Here is a 23052-nt window from a genome sequence, read left to right as displayed (position 1 = left end):
GTCCAGTTATTATAACAAAGTGTTAAGAAAATGTCCAGTTGGGTTATGTGATTGCTACTAAATTGTTTTGTTTGCTTAACAAAAACCTTCAAACTAAAGGATGTGGGCAGAAGGGACACCAGAGTTCTAGTTATTTGCCACTTGCTGTAAGGGTTTGAAATGGAAAACTTTCGTATACATCCTTCACCTGAAGACTATGAACATGCTGTCATTCTGATTTCTTGTTTTAACATGCATGACATGGAAAACCATAATATTTTAGTAAAATTAATTACAAAAAAAAGATGCAGTGTTGTCAAAGTTCATTTCCACTTACTCCCTATTCAACTCATTAGAAAAACCTTGTTAGAACTATGAGTAGCTGTAGGGGAAACTACAATGAACAAGAGATTTTACAGTGAAAAAGGTATAATGACCCAGAACATCACATTATATTTGCAGTCTTGCAGTTCAATGGAATCTGAAAATAAAAACCAAAAATCAAGGTATGGACTATCTGTATAATTTCACTCCTCATTGTTTCTTTACTGCAAATTACATGGACATGGCTATAAACCAAAAATGTTGCAATCATCTATTGCGCATTGTATGCATTTATGAAGCTGTCTGGCTTCTCTTTTTAAATCTTATGCAAGAACAATTCAGGATATGTAGTTATATAATGATTGGTCATTTTTTTTTCCTGAAATGTTACATTTTTATGTGAGTTCTAAAGTATTTCAGAAAAAATATTCAAATTATTAAATATGTGTACTCAGTTGCAAATTTGATGATAATCTATGCATTTTTAAAAAAAAAAAATTAATTAAAAGTACTCTGACTAATAATGAGAATATTATTTTATTAGGTTTCAAAAGTATAGTGTAGTATCTCAGTGGAAAAAAGTGTGCAGTGAAAAGTGCCTTGTTATGAATATGTTCAGCATGTTAAATATACAGTATTTCCTTTTAAAATTGTATAAACATCCATCCACGTTGTTATGAAAACAATTTGTCGGTGGGAGGTATAAAGAGAATGGATTATTTGTCAAAGTTAAACAAGGGCCTAAACACACTGGCCTCCAATAAAATGTATGACTTTGATGCTCCGACCCTTTTTAACAACGGATCTAGTGCGCAGCTCAACGGGACATTGAAGCTGTCGAGGTCATTTCCCCTTTTCAACAGTTATTAACCGTAATGTTTCGTATAAACGAGCCCCTGCAATTTCACCGCCCCGAGTTGACTGATCATTCGACAGTCCGTCGTCGCGCGCGACCTTAGCGGGAAACTTCTGTGGTGCGTGTGCGCTGATTTGAAAATAACATGCCTGAGTGTTTTAAGTGTGTTTCACACTGTGAACCTGTAATTATCCACCTTCAACTGGAGTCAAAGCTAAGAAGAAGAAGAACAACAAGCTCCGTGCTGATCACAGACAGCGAAGTTGAACAGTGAACAGCAGCGGTCCTGCCGTGGAAACTTTTACCACGTTTTCTGGACCCCTGACTAATGACAATCGACCCCGATGCTGGTCTGTCAGTTCTTTGTCTCTCTTTCACGGTGGTCCTCCTGTCATGGAAACAGTGACACACCACTGTCACATTTGTGCCCTTTTGTCACTGATGATGATCGCACCATTGCCGGCTGCACGTCTAGAATATTCGGCAATGAATGGATCTCTTCTTTAGAAAGGGAATCGAGCATACGTGCAGTGTTTAATAAGAAAAGCTTGCAAAGACACACAACTTTCATTCAGACACCCAAAATTAAAGGTTCGTCTCTCAAAAAGTGCTGCACAGGAGAAGAAGCACATACATGATATCACACCTCGCATGAGAAATAACACACATCTGGTTACACTTCACTTTTACTTCAAGTTATTGCTGCTGAAAGGAGAACCTACGAGTTACTGAGACACACATACATGGCAGCTGAAGTGGTGACTAAGCAAAATACTTAATGAGTTACATGTCATGAGGGTTATTTACTGCTGACGTGGTGAGGATAAGATAAGGCTTGGGCAGTTATTTCCTAATAGTGAAACCACAGAACTGGGGGTAGAAAGATCTTTCTTTTTCACGCGACTGTACGCGAGTCCCCTGAACCTGCTATTACATGACGCCAACATGCGGAACCGCGCGCTAATTAATTACTATTCTTTCCTTCTGCTTATAATTACTCTCCACGATTAATTTGCGCCAACTTCAAACACGGAAACCCTGCCTGCGTTAGTAAACATTAGTCACAAAAGTCATACTAGTAAAAGCCGGATGTCGAGACGGTTACACGCGTTCACTTTCTCACCTGTGCGCGCGTGCTCCACCCAGTTCTTTTTTTTTTTTTTTTTTTAAGTCCTGTATGAATGGAGATAATGTCCCGTTACTGTGGTAACGGACCCCTCCTCCCGCGAGCGCCGGGCCGCTCGTTCCCATCATGGCTCCCTCCGACAGGCCGGGCTACTGGGGCCGCCCGACCTCCACGCTGGACTGGTGCGAGGACAACTATGTGGTCTCGTTCTACATCGCCGAATTCTGTAAGTAAAAAAGGGTGGATGAAGCTTGGGCTTCGGGGAAACAGGGCGATCGACTGGGTGGGGAACGAGTGGGAAAAGACGAGGTGAAGTGGCGCCGAAGGCCTTTGTGTTCTCTGAGCGCAGGAGCGTAACGGCAGGGCGCACGTGTGCGACTGTCACACTCTTTCGTTTTGATCGGATACAGGAGGTGACAGTGTCGGTTACGCTCCAGAACTAACACAAGCCTGGATTGTTGTATTCTGCTTCGCTCTGATCGGATGTACGAGGCGTCCTCCTTGTACACGCGCTTCACACGAACACCGCCGGTCTGGTTGTTACATTGTTTCCCTCTGATCGGATCGTGACGGTGTCAGTTACTGTTACGGTTTCGATATGGCATGGTATTATGTGTCGGAGTCGGTAACACGTGTCTGGTCGTTGCAGTTTCATGATCAGATGAGGTAACTGTAGTTTATACTATAATACGGACGTGTGTGTGTAGCTTTCTTACCGTTTCATTCTGATCGGATACCTGACGTGTCAGTCACAGAGTGTCGAATCATAATATCATAACACGAACACGTGTTCCATCGCCACTGTTTAGTTTTCATCGGATACATGACTTAGCAGTGTCGGTTATACTAAACCACTAATTCATCATGTTCGCGTTTCACTATATTTTTCTCGGATACGTGACGTGTCAGTGGACGATACGAATACGTGTAAGATGCCAGGCATTCAAGACAAGGTATGAAAGAATCAGAACAAACCGCCCACCTAAATATATATTTTTATACATTATCACCATAGTTTTGACAGAATAACATTTCATTGACTTGATTCCTGGATAGTAACCAGAATATATAAATATAATTTTACTACATGTAAATAGCAGGGGGGTGCAGTGGTGCAGCAGGTTTGACCGGGTCCTGCTCTGCGGTGGGTCTGGGGTTCAAGTCCTGCTTGGAGTGACTTGCAATGGACTGGTGTCCTGTCCTGGGTGTGTCCCCTCCCCCTCTAGCCTTACACCCTGTGTTGCCCGGTTTGGCTCCGGCTCCCTGTGACCCTACATGGGATAAGTGGTTTCAGGAAAGTAAGTGTGTGTGTGTGTGTGTGTGTGTGTGTGTGTGTGTGTGTGTGTGTGTGTGTATATATACACACATGTAAATAGTGTTATTAAAGTAGTCCAGTATGTCATTTCTGCACTGTCATTGAATCCAGAGGCGGAATCAATATTTACACAATAAAACCCCGAGGTTTTTTAAGCTGGACTGTGAAGGACATTCGGCCTTTGGACGTGTTCTGACACGTGTGTCCTGGGTGGCCCAGGGACCATCTAGTCCAGGCACATCCGCTCTCATAAAGCTGTCTCCTAGACTGTGTTTTTAGGTTTATGTATTTCCACTCACTTTTATTTTACCAGTCAGTAGAAACCCTCCAGTTAATTTCATCTCCTCCCATAAACACTGGCCTCTGCCAAGGTAAACCGGTCACTCCAGATTGCTGGGCGTGTAATTTACCCCTCAAGTGTAACTTTCCCCCTTTGTGAACTCTTAAACTTGCATTTAAAATCATTAAGTTCTGATCAGTTGTTTTCAGCCTTGTGTGAAAGTTTACTTGCCTTATCTCCTATATCCAGTACCACCGGTTCGATACACAAACTGCCCAATTCATGGGAGCAGGAGTCGTTTGCATCTATGGTTTAACGTTTACTTTTCATCTCTGGTCTCCTGCTATTTTGCTACTGGCATGAAAACAATATAAAACTGAATTAGAAGAGTGGAGTATTAGTTGTTTTAAAATATGCTTAGAGGGCCTCTGTTATTATTATTAATCTTTATTTAGCTGATATGCTTCTCCAAGGCAACTTATACTCTTAGGCTAGCAATTTACAATGATTTACCTATTTATACAGCAGAATATTCTTGCTGTATCAGGTCGGGGTGAGAATCTTCCTATAACAGGAGGTAGGACTCGAACTGGGAACCTTCAGATTGCAAGGCGATGGCTCTTAACACTATGACGCCTGCTGTTGTTTGAGGTATGAGAGGTTTGACAGTTATTTCCTCACTGTGCTTTGCATTTGTGCAATTTTACAAAAGAAAAGTTTTTTTTTTTTTTTAAGCTGCTCTGGTTGAATTCTGCCTGGAACATAACTCTGGTCATTACATTTTTTTATTTAGCAGATGCTTTTCTCTAAAGCAACTTCTAATGAACTCTATGTGGTGTTATCAGCCCACACATCTTATTAACCAAGGTGACTTACACTGCTAGATACACTACTTAACAATGGCTCACTCATCCATACATTAGTGGAACACACTCTCTCTGTCACTCACATACTATGGGTGAACCTGAACAGCATGTCTTTGGAGTGTGGGAGGAAACCAGAGCACTCAGAGGAAACCCAGGCAGACAGGGGGAGAATATGCAAACTCCACACAGACTGAGCAGGGATGAAACCCATGTCCTCTCGCACCACCCAGGTGCTGTGAGACAGCAACTCTACTCGCTGTGCCGCTGTGCCACCGTACCGCCTTGTTACATCATGGTAGTTCACAGTAGCGTGTCACTGTGCTTGGGTATAATTTTGGTACTCCCTAATTATGTATTCATATGAAGTGTGTTTGGCCTGGACCCCCGAAGAAGCAGGGTATTGCTGTAGATTCATACAGACTGTGCTATGTTGTGTATATGTTGTACAAGTGAACCAGTCATAGGGTTCCTTACTACCTGGAGCGGGGGGTTTTCAGATTTTTGGTCTGGTCATCATGTTTTAATGTTCCCCCTGAAATCTTTGTTAGACTTGAAAGAGCTTAAATTCTGACTTTTTTAGGAGAATAAAAGTATTGAATTTTCTGTGTTGCTCTACTGATTTTTATTTCTTAAACATGTCATCAGAGAACCTATGTCATGTCATTAGTAGAAAGTGTCGACCATGCTGGGCTGCAAGGCATTTGATTGAGAATTAGGCATATCTTGAGTGGGTGAGCGCTGGATAGCGAAATTTTTGTACAGAGTCCTTCTCCCACTCAAGAAAATGTATTTTTTTCATAGAAATAAATTTTTTTTTTTTTTTTTTTTTTTTGTTATGTAGGAGAAAATGTTATCCTTTAAATAGTAAGAATCATATACGTGGACGTCTAACATTCCTATAATGGACATTAAATAGGTTCAGAGATGAACATTGTTGAGCCCCAGGTTAGTTTTGTGATCATAGGTAGGATCATCAGGTCATTAGGTTTTCTTGAGGCAAAGAAAGAATTGCTTTGGCCTTTGTGTGATGTTTGTACAAATAACATTTGCCACCTGGTATGCAATTCTATGGCTTTTAATTATTATTAATTTTACTAAATATGATAACCTCTGACTTTGCTCTTAAGGCTGAATTCGGGGTGGGGCATGTGAAGTCATATGAAGTCATTGTTGAAGGTGTTGATTGAGGGATCATTTGCACGGCTCTTTTGATGCGCCTCGAACAAGAGGAGCTTTTTACCTTGAGGGCATGCTGATGATTCACTGTTCTATGGACTGATGTTTATTGTTGAAACTTAAATACAAACCTTTGCAAGCTGCTTTGTTGAATGATAAAAATGTTTGCCCTGAACACACATGTAGTACATGGAAAAGCACCTTGCTGTTCAGGTACATTTGCATGAGGTTATGGACTGTGAGCTCTGAATGAGCCAAGATGTCAGCAGGACTTTGTGGGCAGACAAGTGCAGTTGTCCGCAGGCTATAACGTGGAGGGCAGTGGTCAGGACGGTCAGCACCCAGGTTGGTTATTTGTGGTTTGCGTATTGTTTTGTTGTTTCCTTGGACCCCTTTGGCTCCACTGGCTCCAGGGCAGAGATGGTCAGCATGTTTGTTGGGAGTAGCATTGTCTCCCTACTCCTAGACCTCATTCTTGTGCAGTACCATTCCACCCCCAGCATCAAGATGATTACAGAAAGGAAAAACATGTCAAGGCAGATTGTGCCTGAAGGACGGAATGGGTACAGACAACACAACTGTGCTTGTTTGTTTGTTTTTTTGTTTGTTTTTAAAACATGCGCAGACAGACAGACACAAGGCTCGGCTCGAGCAGGGAGACACGGCCGAGACGGCGGTCAAAGGCCAGCGATGGGGGCACACCGGCCTGCCCGTTTCACCCTGACCTCTCCTGGGGCCGCAGCGCAGGTAGGAGGACACGGCGGCCTCACGCTCCGATGGCTCGTCTCTCTCATCCCGTGAAACCAGAACGTCGGGAAGCTGTAGCTGACGTAGCAAGCAACTCAATCAGAACCATTTGCCCGATCTTGCATGCTGAGAATCTTTATTGAGGAGAAGGCAGGAAGAGGTCACCTAGGAAAAGCGATATCCTGTAAGTCTGGAACAGAACGCATTCCAAAGAGTAGGACTCCACAATGTCGTGAACTCTACACCTTTTTCGAACTCACACGAGTGTCTGACCTTCTGTTATCTTGCTTGTTATGGAACTCTTTGTCCTCACAGTGGCATGTTTATTGCTTTTTGCGTCGTTTTCCACCACTGCACTGAATGCCATATTTAGCATGTTTCTTGACTTTGACTTTGACGTTGACCTTGACTTGATGTTGACGTTGCCTTGGACAGACGGTGTCACCATGATGAAATGCATTAATGGACATCGCCAACTGGAGTCCAGAAACTGCTTAATTTGCAAAAAAGAAAATACCTAAGATAGTGAAATGTGGTTTTCCACTAATAGCATGCATTGGTAATTGAGTCCTTCACATGAGACTTAATGAGATGTTTTGCACTGGGTCTTTATATGTTTAAAGCAATCCTGGGAATCCATGAGGCATGTTGAGTCTGAATGAAGCCTTGGAAAACATTTTTGTCAAGGAATGTTTGTCCAGGACTTGTTACATGAGTACTGCACGTTTTGTTTTGTAAAGATATTCTGCTTAGTGTTGAATGATCTCAGTTAAATGCAAGGGAGAGAAAATTATTGAACTGCACATCAACCAATGCTGCTCTCCAGCCATGAAATTGTGAGGGTGTCTGCACTGATGTGAATGTGTTTCAGGATAGAAACTGCCAAAATCAGGTTCTTTTCAGTTGTTTAGGGTTTCTTCCCTTTTCATATGGTGAAGCTACGCTCTTTTGACTGAATTGTGTTTACCAAGTCAGCAAGGATATACAGATGCGGAAGGACAACGTATATTCACTCAGATGAAAGGCTCAGAGTTGCTTGAGAAAATAGATCTCCCCAGTTTCAGTCGATGTAGGTTGTAACATTCTCTCATGAAAAAAAGCCTTTAAATGCAAGAGTTGAAGTTCTCAATTTACAATTTTTTTTAATGTAGCAATCAATATATAATCATTTTTATTCCCTTTTACTTACTATGTCTTTTTTTGTTTACCCAGATGTAGTTTCCTCCCTAAAATATGGACAAACTACATCTGGAATGTATGCAAGTTGCACATATTTGTATATGGCAGGCAAACAATGAGGGAATCTGTGTTTTTGTCCTTGGTTTCACCCATCGCCTGCCTTTTGTGGGTGACAGATCAGCCTTTTCATAGCGTCAGCAGAGTGGCACAATGCAAGCCACCGCAAATTCAGGGGCTGTCAAGAGGGGGACATTGCTGTGCGTCTGATGACAGATAGGCCATTTATTCTGCCACGTGAGGCAGAAATATAAAAATGTTACCATTTCTGCATGTCGTTCGATGCAGTCATTTGACTGACATCTATTGCAAAAGAACAAGTTAATTACCATACAGCTGAAAGAGATTAATATTGAGCTAAGGAAATGCCTTTTCATATTGTAACGCTGGAACAAATTTTGGTTTCCATTGTTTTGTTGAGTTATTACCATAGTTAAATAATTAAAAGGAGGCAGTGAGTATGTAGCGAGGTTCTGGACAGGATTCTTCGCTTGTCATTATTAACCAGTGTATCGTATAATATAAGTTCTCTGAACTGTTGTGGGAACAATAAAATATTTCTGCAGTAAAAAAAGCTACAGTTCTCAGAATTCATACTTTGCTTTAAAGAGGGAAGTGTAACTTAGCTTGAAAATGGGTGAAACAGTAATGCCTTGCAGCCCGCCAGCTGCAGTTCTAACACAATGCTGCTGTGTTTTGCAGGGAACACTGTCAGTAACCTGATCATGATCATTCCACCAATCTTCGGTGCCATACAGACTTTCAGAGACGGCATGGAAGTCCGCTACGTGTTTGCTTTTCTTGGGCTTGCAGGTAAGTGTCAGTGCCAATATGGCCCTCGTGCAAATAGTTTTTTTTTTTTTTTTTTTTCTTTTTTGTCCTCTGGTCTAATTTCTGTGTCACATTATGCAGTTTCAACTTTTTGCGTATGTATAATTCTTTTTAGGATGTGCTTTATGGTTTCGATACCTAATTTAACATATTAGGTAAATTATCTGGCAGCACGTAGCACCCATTGTGAATGGATTTGTCCCGAATGACATGCAAAACTCTGTGTTCTTGACTGTACTCCTCTTCCCATTTGTGTGATAGAAGATACAATGTTAAGCTCTATACAGCTAAGTTTCACTGTATCAGTTCAGGGTACGTATCTTGCTCGGGGTCACTACAGCAGGAGGTGGGATTCGAACCCCAACAGCGTGAGGACTCACTGTAGAGCCTAATGGCTGTAGACAGGAATGACCTCAGGTGACTCCCTGGTGCAGCACAACTGGATCAGTCTGCCGCTGATGGACTCTTTAACCAGGCTGGCATGCAGAGGGTGAGACCCATTGTCCATGATGGCAAGGAGTTTGTCTGAGTCCTCCTCTGTATTAGTTCCTCCAGAGAGCTGATAGAAATACGGCTTACGTTATTGATGGAAGGCCTACACGTTTCTCTTTGATGTTTGCATACATCCCTCCCATCTACTATCTTCAATATTTTCCCACAATTTGGCTGCTGTTAGTTTCACCCCTTCTTAATTCTTGGCCTTTGTTCCGTTGTGCTGCTTTGCATCCTGAATGTAGGACATAGACAATGACAAGACTGGATACACTGTTCTTAACCACAGTAAAATGAATGAATGTCCTGGAACACATGAAAAAATGATAAACGATAAGGTAACCTGACCTCTATTATTATTATTAGGGAGCCAAAAATAGACTTGTTCATAATAGCTCAGTTTCAGGTATCTGCTTTAGCAAAAACATAGTACTGTTTTCATTAACAAAGCTCTGTTAACTTAATATTCGGGTAGAATTTAAATACTTGTTTGTGGGAAATCAATAAAAATGTAAAAAGTGTCAACAAGTTCCTAAATTATAGGGTGTTTCTTTCCTCCTTTAATTTAATGTTTTTCCTGGTGCTTCATAATTCCTCCATTTTTATTCTGAATGTTTCAGACGTGGGGGGTGCAGTGGCGCAGTGGGTTGGACCACAGTCCTGCTCTCTGGTGGGTCTGGGGTTCGAGTCCCGCTTGGGGTGCCTTGCGACAGACTGGCGTCCCGTCCTGGGTGTGTCCCCTCCCCCTCTGGTCTTACGCCCTGTGTTACCGGGTTAGGCTCTGGCTCCCCGCGACCCCATATGGGACAAGCGGTTCTGAAAGTGTGTGTGTGTGTGTGTGTGTGTGTGTGTGTGTGTGTGTGTGTGTGTGTGTGTGTGTGTGTTTCAGACGTATTATGAGTCACTAGTTAATCTCACCGACCACAAACCTCAGGTACAAACTAAAACAAGCAGTTGGTCCTGTTGCTTTCCAGGCCCTAATAATTTATAAGCATATACGGCCCTGAGTTTTCGGAGTTAATCACTACATATGATAATTATACGGTACTGTGTCACACCCCAGCCAAGTTGTACCATTAGGCAAGTAGCATTTATATCTAAGCATCGGTGTAATGGCAGATTGTAACTTTCTAAATAACCGTGTTCCCAGATTGTTCAGCCTTTGCCTTGTCGCACCAAAATGAAATATCATTCTAACAGTGTGGACATTATGAATAACCAAGGGTCACACCCACATAGGGAATGTTCAAGCTGAGGTCTTTGCTTTGCTTTCAGCTGTTGGCGTTGGGTCCTGGTGTTTCCACATGACATTGCAATATGAGATGCAGGTAAGTATGTCTCACATTATTAGGCAGGCTCTTATTTACAACCTATGTGGCTACATCATTGCCTACAATTTTCCAGGCAATCACAGCAAAGATTTTAAGTTTTTCTCAGACACAATATGCTACGCTACAGACGAGCTTGATTTTGCCATAAAAACGTTATAATGTTAATTTTTACACGCTGACTGTTCCGTTCCGCCAATGAAATCACCTTAACAGATGTATTATTTATCATCATCTATTGTTTAATATTACATTAAATATAATTTAGACCCCAGTAGACTGGTAGATCTGTATATATTTGTTTCTTCTGTAGTATTGATACAAAAAGAACAATGGAAAAAGTCATTTTAAATCTCATTTCTTTTTACTGGTCAATTTCTCACTTCACTCCCCTTTTTCTTTGCTATTTCAGAAACTCAAGGTTATGTGTTTACTTTGCTGTTACAGCAATGCTGTTTGAGTCCTGCAATATTTCAGGCCTGACAGTTTTGTTAACACTTATTAAATAAGTGATATATACTTCACTTTGTTAATTACTTAGTTATTATAAGTGTCATCAGCCTTCGATATCCACGTTCTTCATAAGACCTCTGGGAATAATTTGTAGTTTACAAGCAATACATTAATTACAAGCGGATGCTTTTAACTGAACAAATGAATTAATGTGCACAAGATGTAGTTCACCAACTCGAAGGGGCTGTAAAATGACAAAGAACCGATCGATAACTTGTTATCCTCTTTAATAACTGATCATTTGTAAATAACTATCTTGCTGCACTGTGTAATTCACCAATGAAAGTAATCAGAACATTAATCTTCTCTTGCGTATGCTTACGGCAGACCCCGCTTTCCTGTGAAAAGTCCAGATCAGCAACCGATGTTGAATTTAGATTTCTGCTTTATCCTGATCTATTTCCCCTTTCATAGTTACTGGATGAATTACCAATGATCTACAGTTGCTGTGTGTTTGTCTACTGCCTGTAAGTGCTTTCTGTGTTTTCAAGATCTATTAAAAGAAATTGCTTTATTATTTGAAATTGTTACAGGCTCAGTATGGAAATTTAAATGCAGAGATAAGGTAAAGACTGAGGATTTTGAACAGTATGTGTAAACGCTCCCACATTGCAGCCGATGTGCGATTTGCGCATGGGTGTGTAAATCTGTAATGATATCATTTGATGACTAGATACTGTAACTTCAGTTCAAAGTAATCGATTCAGCCATCCGCATCTTATCACATCTTTTCGGTCGTCGTCGCTTTACACGTTGCATCAGCTTGTTCCGAAGGAGCGTTTAAGAAAACTCGCACATGTAAACTCTTCCGGCTGGGTGAGCGATAAACCAGAAATGACTTTGTTGAAGTTACACATAGTCTGGGCGGTGCCTCCTCATTACAGTAGTTTGCTATCTACTTTATGTCACATGTTGCAGTGTTTTTGCTGAGGTCCTGGTCAAAGTGTCGGCAAGAAAAATGGCCTCACCCTGACTGATGACTGATGCTGACTCACTCTATGAAATTGCAGAACTGTTCATACATGTTTCAGTGGAGGGGGACTAAGCTCTGAGACGTTTCTTCACCGCATAATCTGAAACAAGGCGGTGCCTGCGCTGTTGGACAGTAGCCTATGGTTGCAAAATTTCCAAAAAATTTATTTGTTCATCTAGCTGCCACTTTTTTTTTTTTTTTTTCAAAGCATATTACCACGATGGTTTGCGTACTATGCTGTTTTTAAGTATCACTTTGTCAGATCTTTGCTCAATGGTACTGCAGCAGGAGCGGGCAGTTGATCCCATTGTAACCGCTACGCCACCTGCTGCTCTGTTAGAAAAGGGGAACAACAGGTGGATAAAACAGTCCTTAGTTCAGCTGATATTAAGACATTTGATCTCAAGGGTTAGGCTGTGTGTTCCTCTTTTTATATTTGGATTTTTCTCTTACTGATAAAGATCATCCATCCATCCATCCATGGATGGAATGACGATATATCCTCAATGCTATTGGGACTTCTCTGCAGTAGAAACCAACAAACGGCATCAAGCTTTTGTGGTGGGTCGTGGTGGGAAGTTCTGTGTAACCAGTCCATCTGTTGCCCTCAGAGCTGAGCTTCCCCCCATGATGTCTGGCTAACAGTCCACCCTTGTCATTAGTCACTGTAATAGGCTGCGCATGATGGAACATCCCGCCGTCTGTTCTATGGGGCTCTTTTAAAGGAGATGGTTAAATTTAGGATGGAAAGACTGCCGGTGTCCAGCTGGCAGTGGCCGAGAGGTGATTCAATGGAGAGCTTTCTCGCATGTACAGTGTGTCACCAGTGCACTAAACGCTGACCTCTGGACAGCGCAGTGATTTTGAGGATGTTTTTGTGACATTTCTGTTCCAGATATGAATGTTTCAAGCAAGAGAACACAGTCCATCACCTTGTCATAGTGATCCTGTTTATGTTCAGTGTTATCGTCACTGTGGTAAGTCTTAAAATAGTCTTCATCTGTAATACAGTACACATGGAGCAGACCTTCAAATCCTACCATGGCTACAGTTTTTCATGGGTTTCTCATCTGCTCATCTCTGGTGGGGTCATTTTCTTTTTGACTTTCCCAAATTTTACATCCGCTGCCTGAAGTCACCGCAGCGGTCACTCAATATTGCTACACGCCGACTGCTGTGGGGGGGGGAAAAAAAAACTACTTGCTTTTCTCACTTCTAGTGGTTATAATGTGCACCACTTTTCGTCCACAGTGATGTGAGAATCTGCTCAACAGCTGTTAGTTGCGGTCATTGCAGCTAAAGGTGACACAAACAGTTATTGACTGTGAAGGGACAATTTTTTTTTTTTTCCACACCTTTGATTGCACACTTCATTATTTTCCACACCAAAGAAATGACAAAAAGAATATATAGGTGTCACTTTTTCTCCCGCAGACCCAGTGCATATACTTCTACAACAGGCCAAAGATCTGATTAAATTTAATGTCAAAAAGCCGGTGTAAAACAGTTCACTTGCCCAGTTCAGTACCTGTATTTATAGCAATACTTATGTTTAGAGTCTGTTATTTATTTAGAGCTCATGTATATTATGGGGGGTGCGGTGGCGCAGCAGGCTTGACCAGGTCCTGCTCTCCACTTGGTCTGGGGCCCAAGTCTCACTTGGGGTGCCTTGTGATGGACTGGCGTCCCGTCTTGGGTGTGTCCCTTGTGCCCTGTGTTGCTAGGTTAGGCTCCGGTTCACCGTGACCCTGCTTGGGACAAGTGGCATCAGCCTGTGTGTGTGTGTGTGTGTGTGTGTGTGTGTGTGTGTGTGTGTGTGTTATCTAGAGTCTCTCTTTATACCAACAGTGTTATCTCAGCCTATTGGTGTCTAAACTGGCACACTGGAGAGCGGAACAAGCCCTGGATGGGGGGAAAGTCGTCAAGAAAACCATTGCCCTATTCACTCTTTTAGGCTTAGCATTAAAGCAGCACGATTAGGCCAGGTATCAAACCCACAGCCAGGTGGTGCAGTTCAATGGAAGGGCTCCACTGCAGCATTTTTACATACCAGGTACAAGAATATATGGACCGTATCAGATTTGTCCCCGGGAATCACAAGGCACATATCCACATGCGGTACATTTGCTGAAGTCATGCAGCGTGGAGGCAGGAATGAGCTGGGGAGGAAACCGTGGAAACGGCTGAGGACTGTGGCTTAGATTAATGTCAGGGTCGAAACTACTACACTGTAGTACCCAAAATGAGATCTGCAGCAGCGCCAGGGTCACTGAGGACTTCTTTTAACAGTTCATGCTCATGTTAAATGTGCACTATTCATCATGCTAATTTGTAATACTTTCTTTGTGTATTGCAGGTGTACTTACAATGGAAGGAGCCAGTATTTCATCAGGTTGGTTAACACCTCCTTAACATCATGTGAGATTGTCCTGTACCCTTGTCTGACAACAGAGTGGTTAATGGAAAAGTTAATCCTGTTCAACTCAAGGACTCCAACTTGAAGCCTGAAGGTTTCCGGTTTGGAGCCCCAAACAGAACTGTAATGTAGTTTCCCCTGAAGAAGATAGTAAACTTTTTTTTTTTTTTTTTTTTTAAACAGTGAAATATCCAGCTCTGTCAAAATTGTAAAAATGAAAGTCATTATGGAAAAATGCAGGCTCAGCAATAGCTATAATGCCTTCACGTCTCCAAGTATCACTTTACAGTAAAGTGAGGGGCACAAATATTGTTTGAGTTAACAATACGCTGGGAAAAATCAAGTAACCTGAGTCACCCCTGTAATTCCCTAGCAGTAGAAATTACCCACTAATTTAATGAACACTTTGGACATTGTGGAAAATCTAATATTCTGCTTGGCTGCCTTTGAATCCCATGACTGCTAAAATGCTTTCCCATCCAGATCAAATGCGGTACAGCAGCCTTGAGGTGAACTCAGTTTCTCAGTGTGCAAAGTACGATAGGTTTGGTACTCACTTTCAGAAGAGGTGTAGTTTCCAGGGTAAGGTGGGTATCTCCTGGGACCTCCCTGGAATTCTCTCAACTGTGTTAATCCTAGATTTTCTCTTTTCTCAGCATATTTTCCACTGTACATTTAATTATACAGTGAGATAATCATTGCAGCATCACCAAATTTCCCATACTATGCGTTATGTATAGGGGTGCCCAGCCTTCTTATGCCAAGGTCCACAATCATTATTGTGATTTGGTTTGAGGGCCTAGTGTCAAAGCATCGTGAGATACTTAATCTTCAGAGTCTGAAAAAAATTATTATTTGTGCTTCGTTTAGGTGCATTTTGCATCAAAGTGTGGGTGTTTAGCTATTAGTGTATTATTACATGATTCAGTAGAATTTATGGTACTTACATTAATTGCACTTGCATAAGAATTTGTAAAATTATTACTATACAACCACACTGTCATTTATTTACATTCATTCATTTATCTGACTCTTTTCTCCAAAGCTGCTTGCACTGATATACCTATTTATACTTGTGGGTAATTTTTACTGGAGCAGTTCAGGGTAAGTAACTTGATCAAGGGTACTACAGCAGGAGGTGGGACATCGAACCTCTGTCCATAAGGTCCAAAGGCACAAGCTCTAACTGATACACCACCCGTTACTGTTATCTGTGTTTGTAAAAGGAATATGATCCTTCTGCCTTTTTTTTTTTAATTATGGATGCACTGCTGATCAGTAGGGGGTGCGGTGGCGCAGGGGGTTGAACCGGGTCCTGCTCTCCGGTGGGTCTGGGGTTCGAGTCCTGCTTGGGGTGCGTTGTGACGGATTGGCGTCCCATCCTGGGTGTGTCCCCTCCCCTTCCAGCCTTATGCCCTGTGTTGCCGGGTTAGGCTCCGGCTCCCCACGACCCCGTGTGGGTTAAGCCATTCAGACAGTGTGTGTGGGTGCTGATCAGTAATGATTAGGTAATTTCTTTTATAGATCAGTCTCACAAAATCAATAGATGAGAGGTTAAACACAATTAAAATGTGTGCGTTGTCACCCCTTTGTGAGACTTGGCTGAAAAGGCCCTGATGTTGGGAAAGCGTTTAATGAGCATTTCCTGTTGAGTTGTGCAGACAGGGCCCAAATTTCCCTGCTCTTATCGCGATGAAGGAAAACAATGCCAGTGCTGTGCAGACCTGCATCAAAGACTGTTTTGTTTGGAGGGTGTTTCTTCATGGGCGCATCCCGTATCGCACGTTTGCCTTTTGCAACAGGGTAATGAAAGCTTTAAAATGGCCTGCATGCGCTGCCCAGTGTCACTAAATGGCCTCGATGACAGATGCTGCAACAGCTTTCGACGGCAAAGGCATTGCTAGCAAATCTTGTCTAGGACCCCCTATGATTTTGGAGAGGGAATGTAGCGCCCCCGTGTGGCTGGATGTATCCGCTGCTTTTCTCCCTTGTGTTCGCTCAGTTCAGCTGCTGACACCACTTTACAGCACCCGCTAAGTATGGAATCTGTGCCATAAAAGGGAAGGAAAAAAAAAAAGAAAGAGTTAACTCAGACTAATGATGTGAATGGTCTTCAGTGTTTCCATTGGGACAAGCGGCTTCGACCAGTGTGTGTGCGCGCGTGTGTGTGCGTTTCCATAAATTTGTTCACTTGACCCAGTATTCCTAACCTTCTTTACATGCCTTCCCTCTCATTCCTTCACATTTACATTTCTTCATTTAGCTTTTCTCCAAAGTGACATAAATCTCACAGAAAATACAATGTGTGCATTACATTAGCAGAGCAGGGAGAGACATTTAGATGCAGATGCGTGATTCTTAAGTGTTTCATATGGTGGAAAGTAAACTGCAATGTACATCACACGAGTAGCTGCATAAAACTGTATGCGAGTATCGACGATTCTAAATCACATTCCTAATATATACACACACACATTTTCTGAACCGCTTGTCCCATACAGGGTCGCGGGGAACCGGAACCTAACCCGGCAACTCAGGGCGTAAGGCTGGGGGGGGAGGGGACACACCCAGGACAGGACGCCAGTCCATTGCAAGGCACCCCAAGCGGGACTCAAACCCCAGATCCACTGGAGAGCAGGACATGGTCCAACCCACTGTGCCATCGCACCCCCCTTTCCTAATATATATATATTTTTTAATATATAAAAATTTACGTTACATTATCAGAGTAGCTGCGTGAAGGTTTATCATATGTTTAACAGGTATGATCTCAAATCTTCATGGAGGATCATGATTTCTGTTGTAGGGGAGTGTGGTGGTGCAGTGAGTTTGGCCGGTGCCCGCTGTGTGGCGGATCTCGGGTTTGAGTCCTGCTTGGGGTGCCTTGCAATGGACTGGCATCCCATCCAGGGTGTTTCCCTTCCTCCTCCAGTCTTGCGCCCTGTGTTTCTGGGATAGGCTCCAGCTCACCGTGACCCCGCTTAGGACAAGCAGTTGTTGACATTGGCTGGATTTCTGTTGTAAGTTTGTACTAGATGACCCACATTGAGGTCATACATTACACCGGTCAGTGTAAAAATGTGTGGTCGTACGAAGCTGATTTTTACTACGGATGATGTTAAGACCAGTAAATTTGGAGGGCTCGGGCACAAAGGACTCTGACTGCTGACAGCACGATGGAAACTTGCATTTGCTTTTGCCTTCACAACAGCCGTACCTAGAGATGTAGCTGCAGCTGGGCCTGATTTAAATATAGTGCAGCACGCCTTTGGAAAAACTATGCGCTGGATCCACATTTGAACTTTAAAAAAAAAAAGAAAAGCCAGGTTACATGTGGATGACTGCATCTGGCAGCCGCATAAAGGAGTCGCACGTATGCCTGATTTTAAAGCACAGAGAATTATACCCCGCACAGTGTGAAGTTATAAGTAAAGCTTTTTGTTTAACCGAACCCTTGGCCCCACATCAAGAAACAACCAAAATATAAGTCAAGTGCTCACATTTATTCATTTAGCTGAGGTTCTTTTTCCAAAGCAACTTATAAAGTTACATTACCTATAATTATTACCCATGTACTGTATACAGCTGGGTGACTTTTTTTTTTTTTTTTTTTTTTTTATGGGAGTAGCTTATGGTAAGTACATCGCTCACCAGCACTACAGCAGTAGGTGGGATTTGAACCTGCAGCTTTCATTTCCGAAGGCACTACCTCTAACCACTGTCCTGCCTCTTGCCACGCTAGGCATGGTGGTACAGCAAGCTGTCTCACAGCGCCTGGGTGGTGCGAGAGGATGTGGGTTTGGTTCCCCACTCAGTTTGTGTAGAGTTTGCATGTTCTCTCCATCTCTGCGGGGGTTTCCTCGGGGGCTCTGGTTTCCTCCCACACTCCAAAGACATGCTGTTCAGGTTCCGCCATAGTGTGTGAGTGACAGAGAGAGTGTGTGTTCCACTGATCTATGGATGGGTGACCCAGTGTAAGTAGTGTATCTAGCAGTGTAAGTCACCGCGGTGAATAAGGTGTGTGTGCTGATAACACTACATGGAGTTCATTGGAAGTTGCTTTGGAGAAAAGTGTCTGCTAAGTGAATAAATGTAGGTGGCAACCATGGACTGAAATGAATCAAAATTTGTTAGTGTGTAAATGAAAGTAATGGTACTAAAGAGACCAAAAGTACGATGGTCAAAAAAAATGTACAAGTTATGAGATGGTTTGATGTTTCTTCACAGGTCATGTACGGAATATTGGTGGGCTGTTTAGTCCTGCGCTCCGTGTTCATAGTGACGTGGTGAGTGTCTGTTCGCTGCGTGCAATGCTGCTGATCCTCGCCCAGGAGGAACAGAGGACCGTTCAGACGTGAACGCGTTTGTTTGTTTGCAGGGTGTATCCATGGCTACAGCCTCTCGCCTACACGTCTTTAACTGTGTTCCTCATGGGATTTCTGCTCTGGAACATAGACAATATTTTCTGTGACACACTGAGGTAAATGTCCCCCGTCAGCAACGGCAGCTGAGCGGTGCCACTGTGCTAAATATATAACAACACTTACTTTCATATGAATATGCCGCACTAGGTATGATCAGAGATGAGGATGTATTACCGTGGATGTATGTAAATTAACTTTACCCACAGGGATGCTCGACGGAAGCTTCCTCCGATCGTTGGGGCGGTGACGCAGTTCCACGCCTGGTGGCACATCCTCACCGGACTGGGCTCCTACTTGCACATTCTCTTCAGGTACAGCGAGGATGATCACACCTCTGACTGGATGACTTGCGGCTCTGGCGGTTTTACGAATCGTGAATTTAGGAATTTGTCAATTTCCCTGTCGGGATTAATAAAGTATTATCCTGTCGTATCCTGTGCTTAAATAATTGTGATATTTGGCTTTGTTCCCGGCAGTTCGTTTGCTCTCTTGAATCCCCAGCTCTCTCAAACTGTCCTTCTCGTGTTCCGCAGCCTTCAGACAAGAACCACCTACCTCAGACACAGACCGAAAGTAAAGGTCAGTATTTCCACCTCATAATAATGTTTTCAAGGGGCCTAGAACCGAGGTATGCGGGCTTAGTTTCTCACAGTCATCAAGGAATCCGCGACACTTGAGCAGGTAATTGTGCTTTTAAATAGTAGGAATATTAAATATTGCTGAATGTGATGAAGATGTCCTATCTGAATGGAGGAACTGGAAGAGTAACCTGCGTTAGTGAGTAGGGTATCTAGACGGGAGCATGAGTAGCCCCCGGTATACGCAGCAAACATCCGTGAACTTTCCTTTGTGGAGTCATTTCCACAAGTTAGATTTACCTGTTTAATGGCATTTCTTGTTGCTTTGCTTCGGGGACACAGTTTATCTGCGGACTGTGGCCCGTGGTTCACGTGGAGACCGACAAGGCCTTATGAGCGCGAGGAGAACCGGAGACGACGGGCACCGTTACCGCACCGCGCCGCGCTAAACGGTGCGCTTCAACCACACGTGAGATCGGTGCGTCAGGCCAACGCAGCAGGACTCGTACCCAGTTGGCACCGGTAACGGGGATTTTCAAAAAAAAACAGGCATCCGACTCTGCTGGGAATCTGTGCCGTAGCAAAGACTGACATCATTAGCCGATTCACAGAAACACACACCAGAATGCAAATGCAGCCGTTTCTCGTTTGCCCATGTTTATCAAAAGTGGCTGAATGTTGTCACCGCAGACACAAACAAAAGGAATCATTTCAAATTTAGATTTGCATGTAAGTCTAAGACATTCAAGTAGTGTTTTTTTTCTTTTCCATTGGTTTACATTTGATTGGGTATAAAAAAAAAAAAAAACAGATTTAATGCACGATTATTTATGTTTTCCGCTAACCCAGAATTTTATCTGAATCTGCATTTGATGCTTTAAAGTTATTTTTGCAGAATTTGGTTCAAATCATGATTATCAGGTTTGAATGTTTACTGTAGAAAGGATATTGAAAATGTCTGTCTGTGCTGGTCACAGTGGAACCTCAAAATTGCCCCCTAATTATTAGGTCTTTCCTCCTTAACTCCTAAAATATCATTATTGCACATAAGAGACTTTAGGTCACACTTGTTGGAGGCCAAAAGTAAAAAATTATGTCTGCGTAAGTTCCAAAAATGGATTTTAAAAGCATAATCAGACAAAAGCCATTATCAGGTCATTATTAAAATTCCAAATGTTTTTTTGCATTTCACTGCGGAGCTGCAAAGCAGAGAACGAGCTGCCAATATGAAATTTGGTGCTCAAGTCAGAGGAAATCGGTGGAAATTATACCAGTACGTACTTGAGTTTAATACCATTGCCATTAAAAAACGTTAGTGAGATGTGTGTTTGTTCACTAGTAAAATGATTCAAGAGCTATACTCAATGCAAGTATTAACCCAAGTATTTTATAACTATTTACAGTCTGACTGTGTGCAGTTTTTAGTTTAAGTGACTAATTAAAACGGGGGTTTGATTTTGTCAGCTACCTCTTAATTTTAGGGACTGGACAATGTTGATTGAAGAGTTTGTTTAATTGCTTAAGTGTGAGTGGTAATTTTAAGATGGTAAATTAATATAACTTATTAAATTATTATAGCATTATTCAAAGAGATGTTTAGGTATTTGATTACTTAATTTTTTTTGGCTGAATTTAATTACCCCCAATGCCTTTGTTGCTGCAACTGTGCTGTGCTTGAGATTATTACAACTGTAAATTATTAAAGTGCCATGGATGTGTCGCTTCTTTCCATTTCTCGGCCACGGCGTGGTACTAATGCACACTGAAGAGTCGTTTCATACTGGTGTAATTCTCAAAACGCAGTGTCAACTGACTGGGGATCTAAGACTTAAGATCCACAGTCTGCTGTAATTCTGTTCGCTTCCCAGAGTTCAATCCAATTCCGTGTGCATTAGTCTAGAAAAGTCTGGACTTTGTCATGCTTTGTCTGTGGATACAAGTTTCCATTTTTTTGTGTAACTTGTCATTTTCTGGACTCTGTGCTTAATTCCAATCGTGGATTCGGTGTTTTACCCTTAACTGAAACAGTACTATCCTTATAATCTTTAATGAACTATAATAAATCAGTTATATTAAATTGCCTAATGAAACTTGGCTGTTCCAGCAGTGAATGTGTAACATATGAGTGAAAACTGATGGGAAAGCAGCTCCAAGAGGATCACATCACCATACCTTAGTTTTGTCCACAAAATGAGGTGAATGTAACAGTAAGGAAAATAATGATTTTTGACACTGATTTCATGTACTTGTCAATAAAGGCCACTAATTTAGTTGATGATATTAAAAAATTAAATAAACATTGTTTAGGTTTTAGTATAATCAGTCTGTTATATTTACGTGTCCTGTGAACTTTGGTCATATGCTAGCACTGTATTGTCCGCCAACATGACAAGTTCTGCCTGAATCGGAGAGAAAGCTGCATTTAATTTTAATGAATTATTGAAGACGCTTGACCGTTTTAAATTTTTTCATGAAGAATTTAAAAGGAAGCATCAGAACAATATTTTGCCTTGGCTTTATTTAACTGCTTATGCTGCAATCCTGTTAAAATTTACCGTTTATAATGTTTGTATTCATAATGGAAAGAAAAAACTCGGTTTGTTTTATTGTTACCATATGAGTTTCTTTAATTTATGCCATATGACATTCCTGAACCATATGACTATAAGCTGTTAAATGTTACGCAAAAGCCAGGACATGAAACCTTTTTAAAAGGAAGGACGAACATGAGACAGCAGGAGCTGGTCATGTCAGTAGAATGAAACAACATTGCATGACCCCGTTTTGGAGGAGGTGTTGCCGTGGAAATAAAAGGCAAACACATGGAGTCTATCGTCAGTATCACGTATTGATGACACAACTCTTAATGATGCAAGAATGAGAAGTTGGGAAACGGTCATTGCTGCAACTGACCACAATGATTCTGCAGTAGCTGCTGATGGTTTATAAGGTGGCAGTTAGGTAAGTGCTGTCTCTTTCTGCTCTAAAGGTTGTGGGTTTAAATCCAGCCTGCTGCCATTGGAAGTAAAGCATTTATTCTCATTTTCTCCAGTAAAAATTAGCCAGCTGTTTAAATGGCTAAATCATTGTCACAAGTCACTTTGGAAAAAAAATATCAGCTAAATAGTTTAAAACATTTGATAAGAGTTGTATCTATGGATGGTGGAGGTTCTTAGTGAGAGGACGCAGGCCAATGGTCCACGTTTCCCGTTCATCAGAAAGGACTTAATGAGGGACTGTATGCCAGGCCTATTAGTACTTTATATTACAGTTCAGGGCTGTTGCTCTTGAGGGGGGCGCAGTGGGTTGGACTGCATCCTGCTCTCCGGTGGCTCTGGGGTTCAAGTCTCGCTTGGGATGCCTTGTGACAGACTGGCGTCCCGTCCTAGGTGTGTCTCCTCCCCCTCTAGCCTTATGCCCTCTGTGGCCGGGTTAGGCTCCGGCTCCCCCCGACCCCATATGGGACAAGCGGTTTCAGGTGATGTATGTGTATGTGTGCTGTTGATCTTTATTTCCAACTCATACTTGTCTAAAAATCAAACTACAATGTTTACACTACCTGCAGTAATTTACACAGCTGGGTAATTTTTTA

At 42.2% G+C, this 23052-nt stretch overlaps 1 protein-coding gene across 5 annotated transcripts; it reads left to right on the top strand.

The window, feature by feature from the left end:
- Nucleotides 1-1998: 1998 nt before the first annotated feature.
- On the top strand, nt 1999-21550 carry LOC108932388 (alkaline ceramidase 3-like). Of its 5 annotated transcripts, none has more exons than XM_029255398.1 (12): nt 2443-2511; nt 6548-6669; nt 8608-8718; nt 10504-10556; nt 11484-11536; nt 12938-13019; nt 14399-14434; nt 18686-18744; nt 18837-18938; nt 19089-19193; nt 19416-19461; nt 19803-21550. In XM_029255398.1, the coding sequence occupies exons 3-12, from the start codon at nt 8631-8633 to the stop codon at nt 19854-19856; spliced, it is 678 nt and encodes a 225-aa protein (XP_029111231.1). In that variant the 5' UTR covers nt 2443-2511; nt 6548-6669; nt 8608-8630; the 3' UTR covers nt 19857-21550. The 5 variants fall into 5 exon arrangements, with proteins under 5 accessions (XP_018604261.1, XP_029111231.1, XP_029111230.1 ...); XM_029255397.1 differs by having other exon boundaries at nt 2483-2511; nt 6552-6669; XM_029255396.1 differs by lacking the exon at nt 2443-2511 and adding an exon at nt 3010-3238.
- The last annotated feature ends 1502 nt before the right edge of the window (nt 21551-23052 follow it).

The sequence above is a fragment of the Scleropages formosus genome, chromosome 10 (assembly GCF_900964775.1).
Source record: "Scleropages formosus chromosome 10, fSclFor1.1, whole genome shotgun sequence".
NCBI classification, from domain to species: Eukaryota; Metazoa; Chordata; class Actinopteri; order Osteoglossiformes; family Osteoglossidae; genus Scleropages; species Scleropages formosus.
Note: the sequence above shows the minus strand (reverse complement) of the source record. Positions and strands in the feature narration are given on the sequence as shown.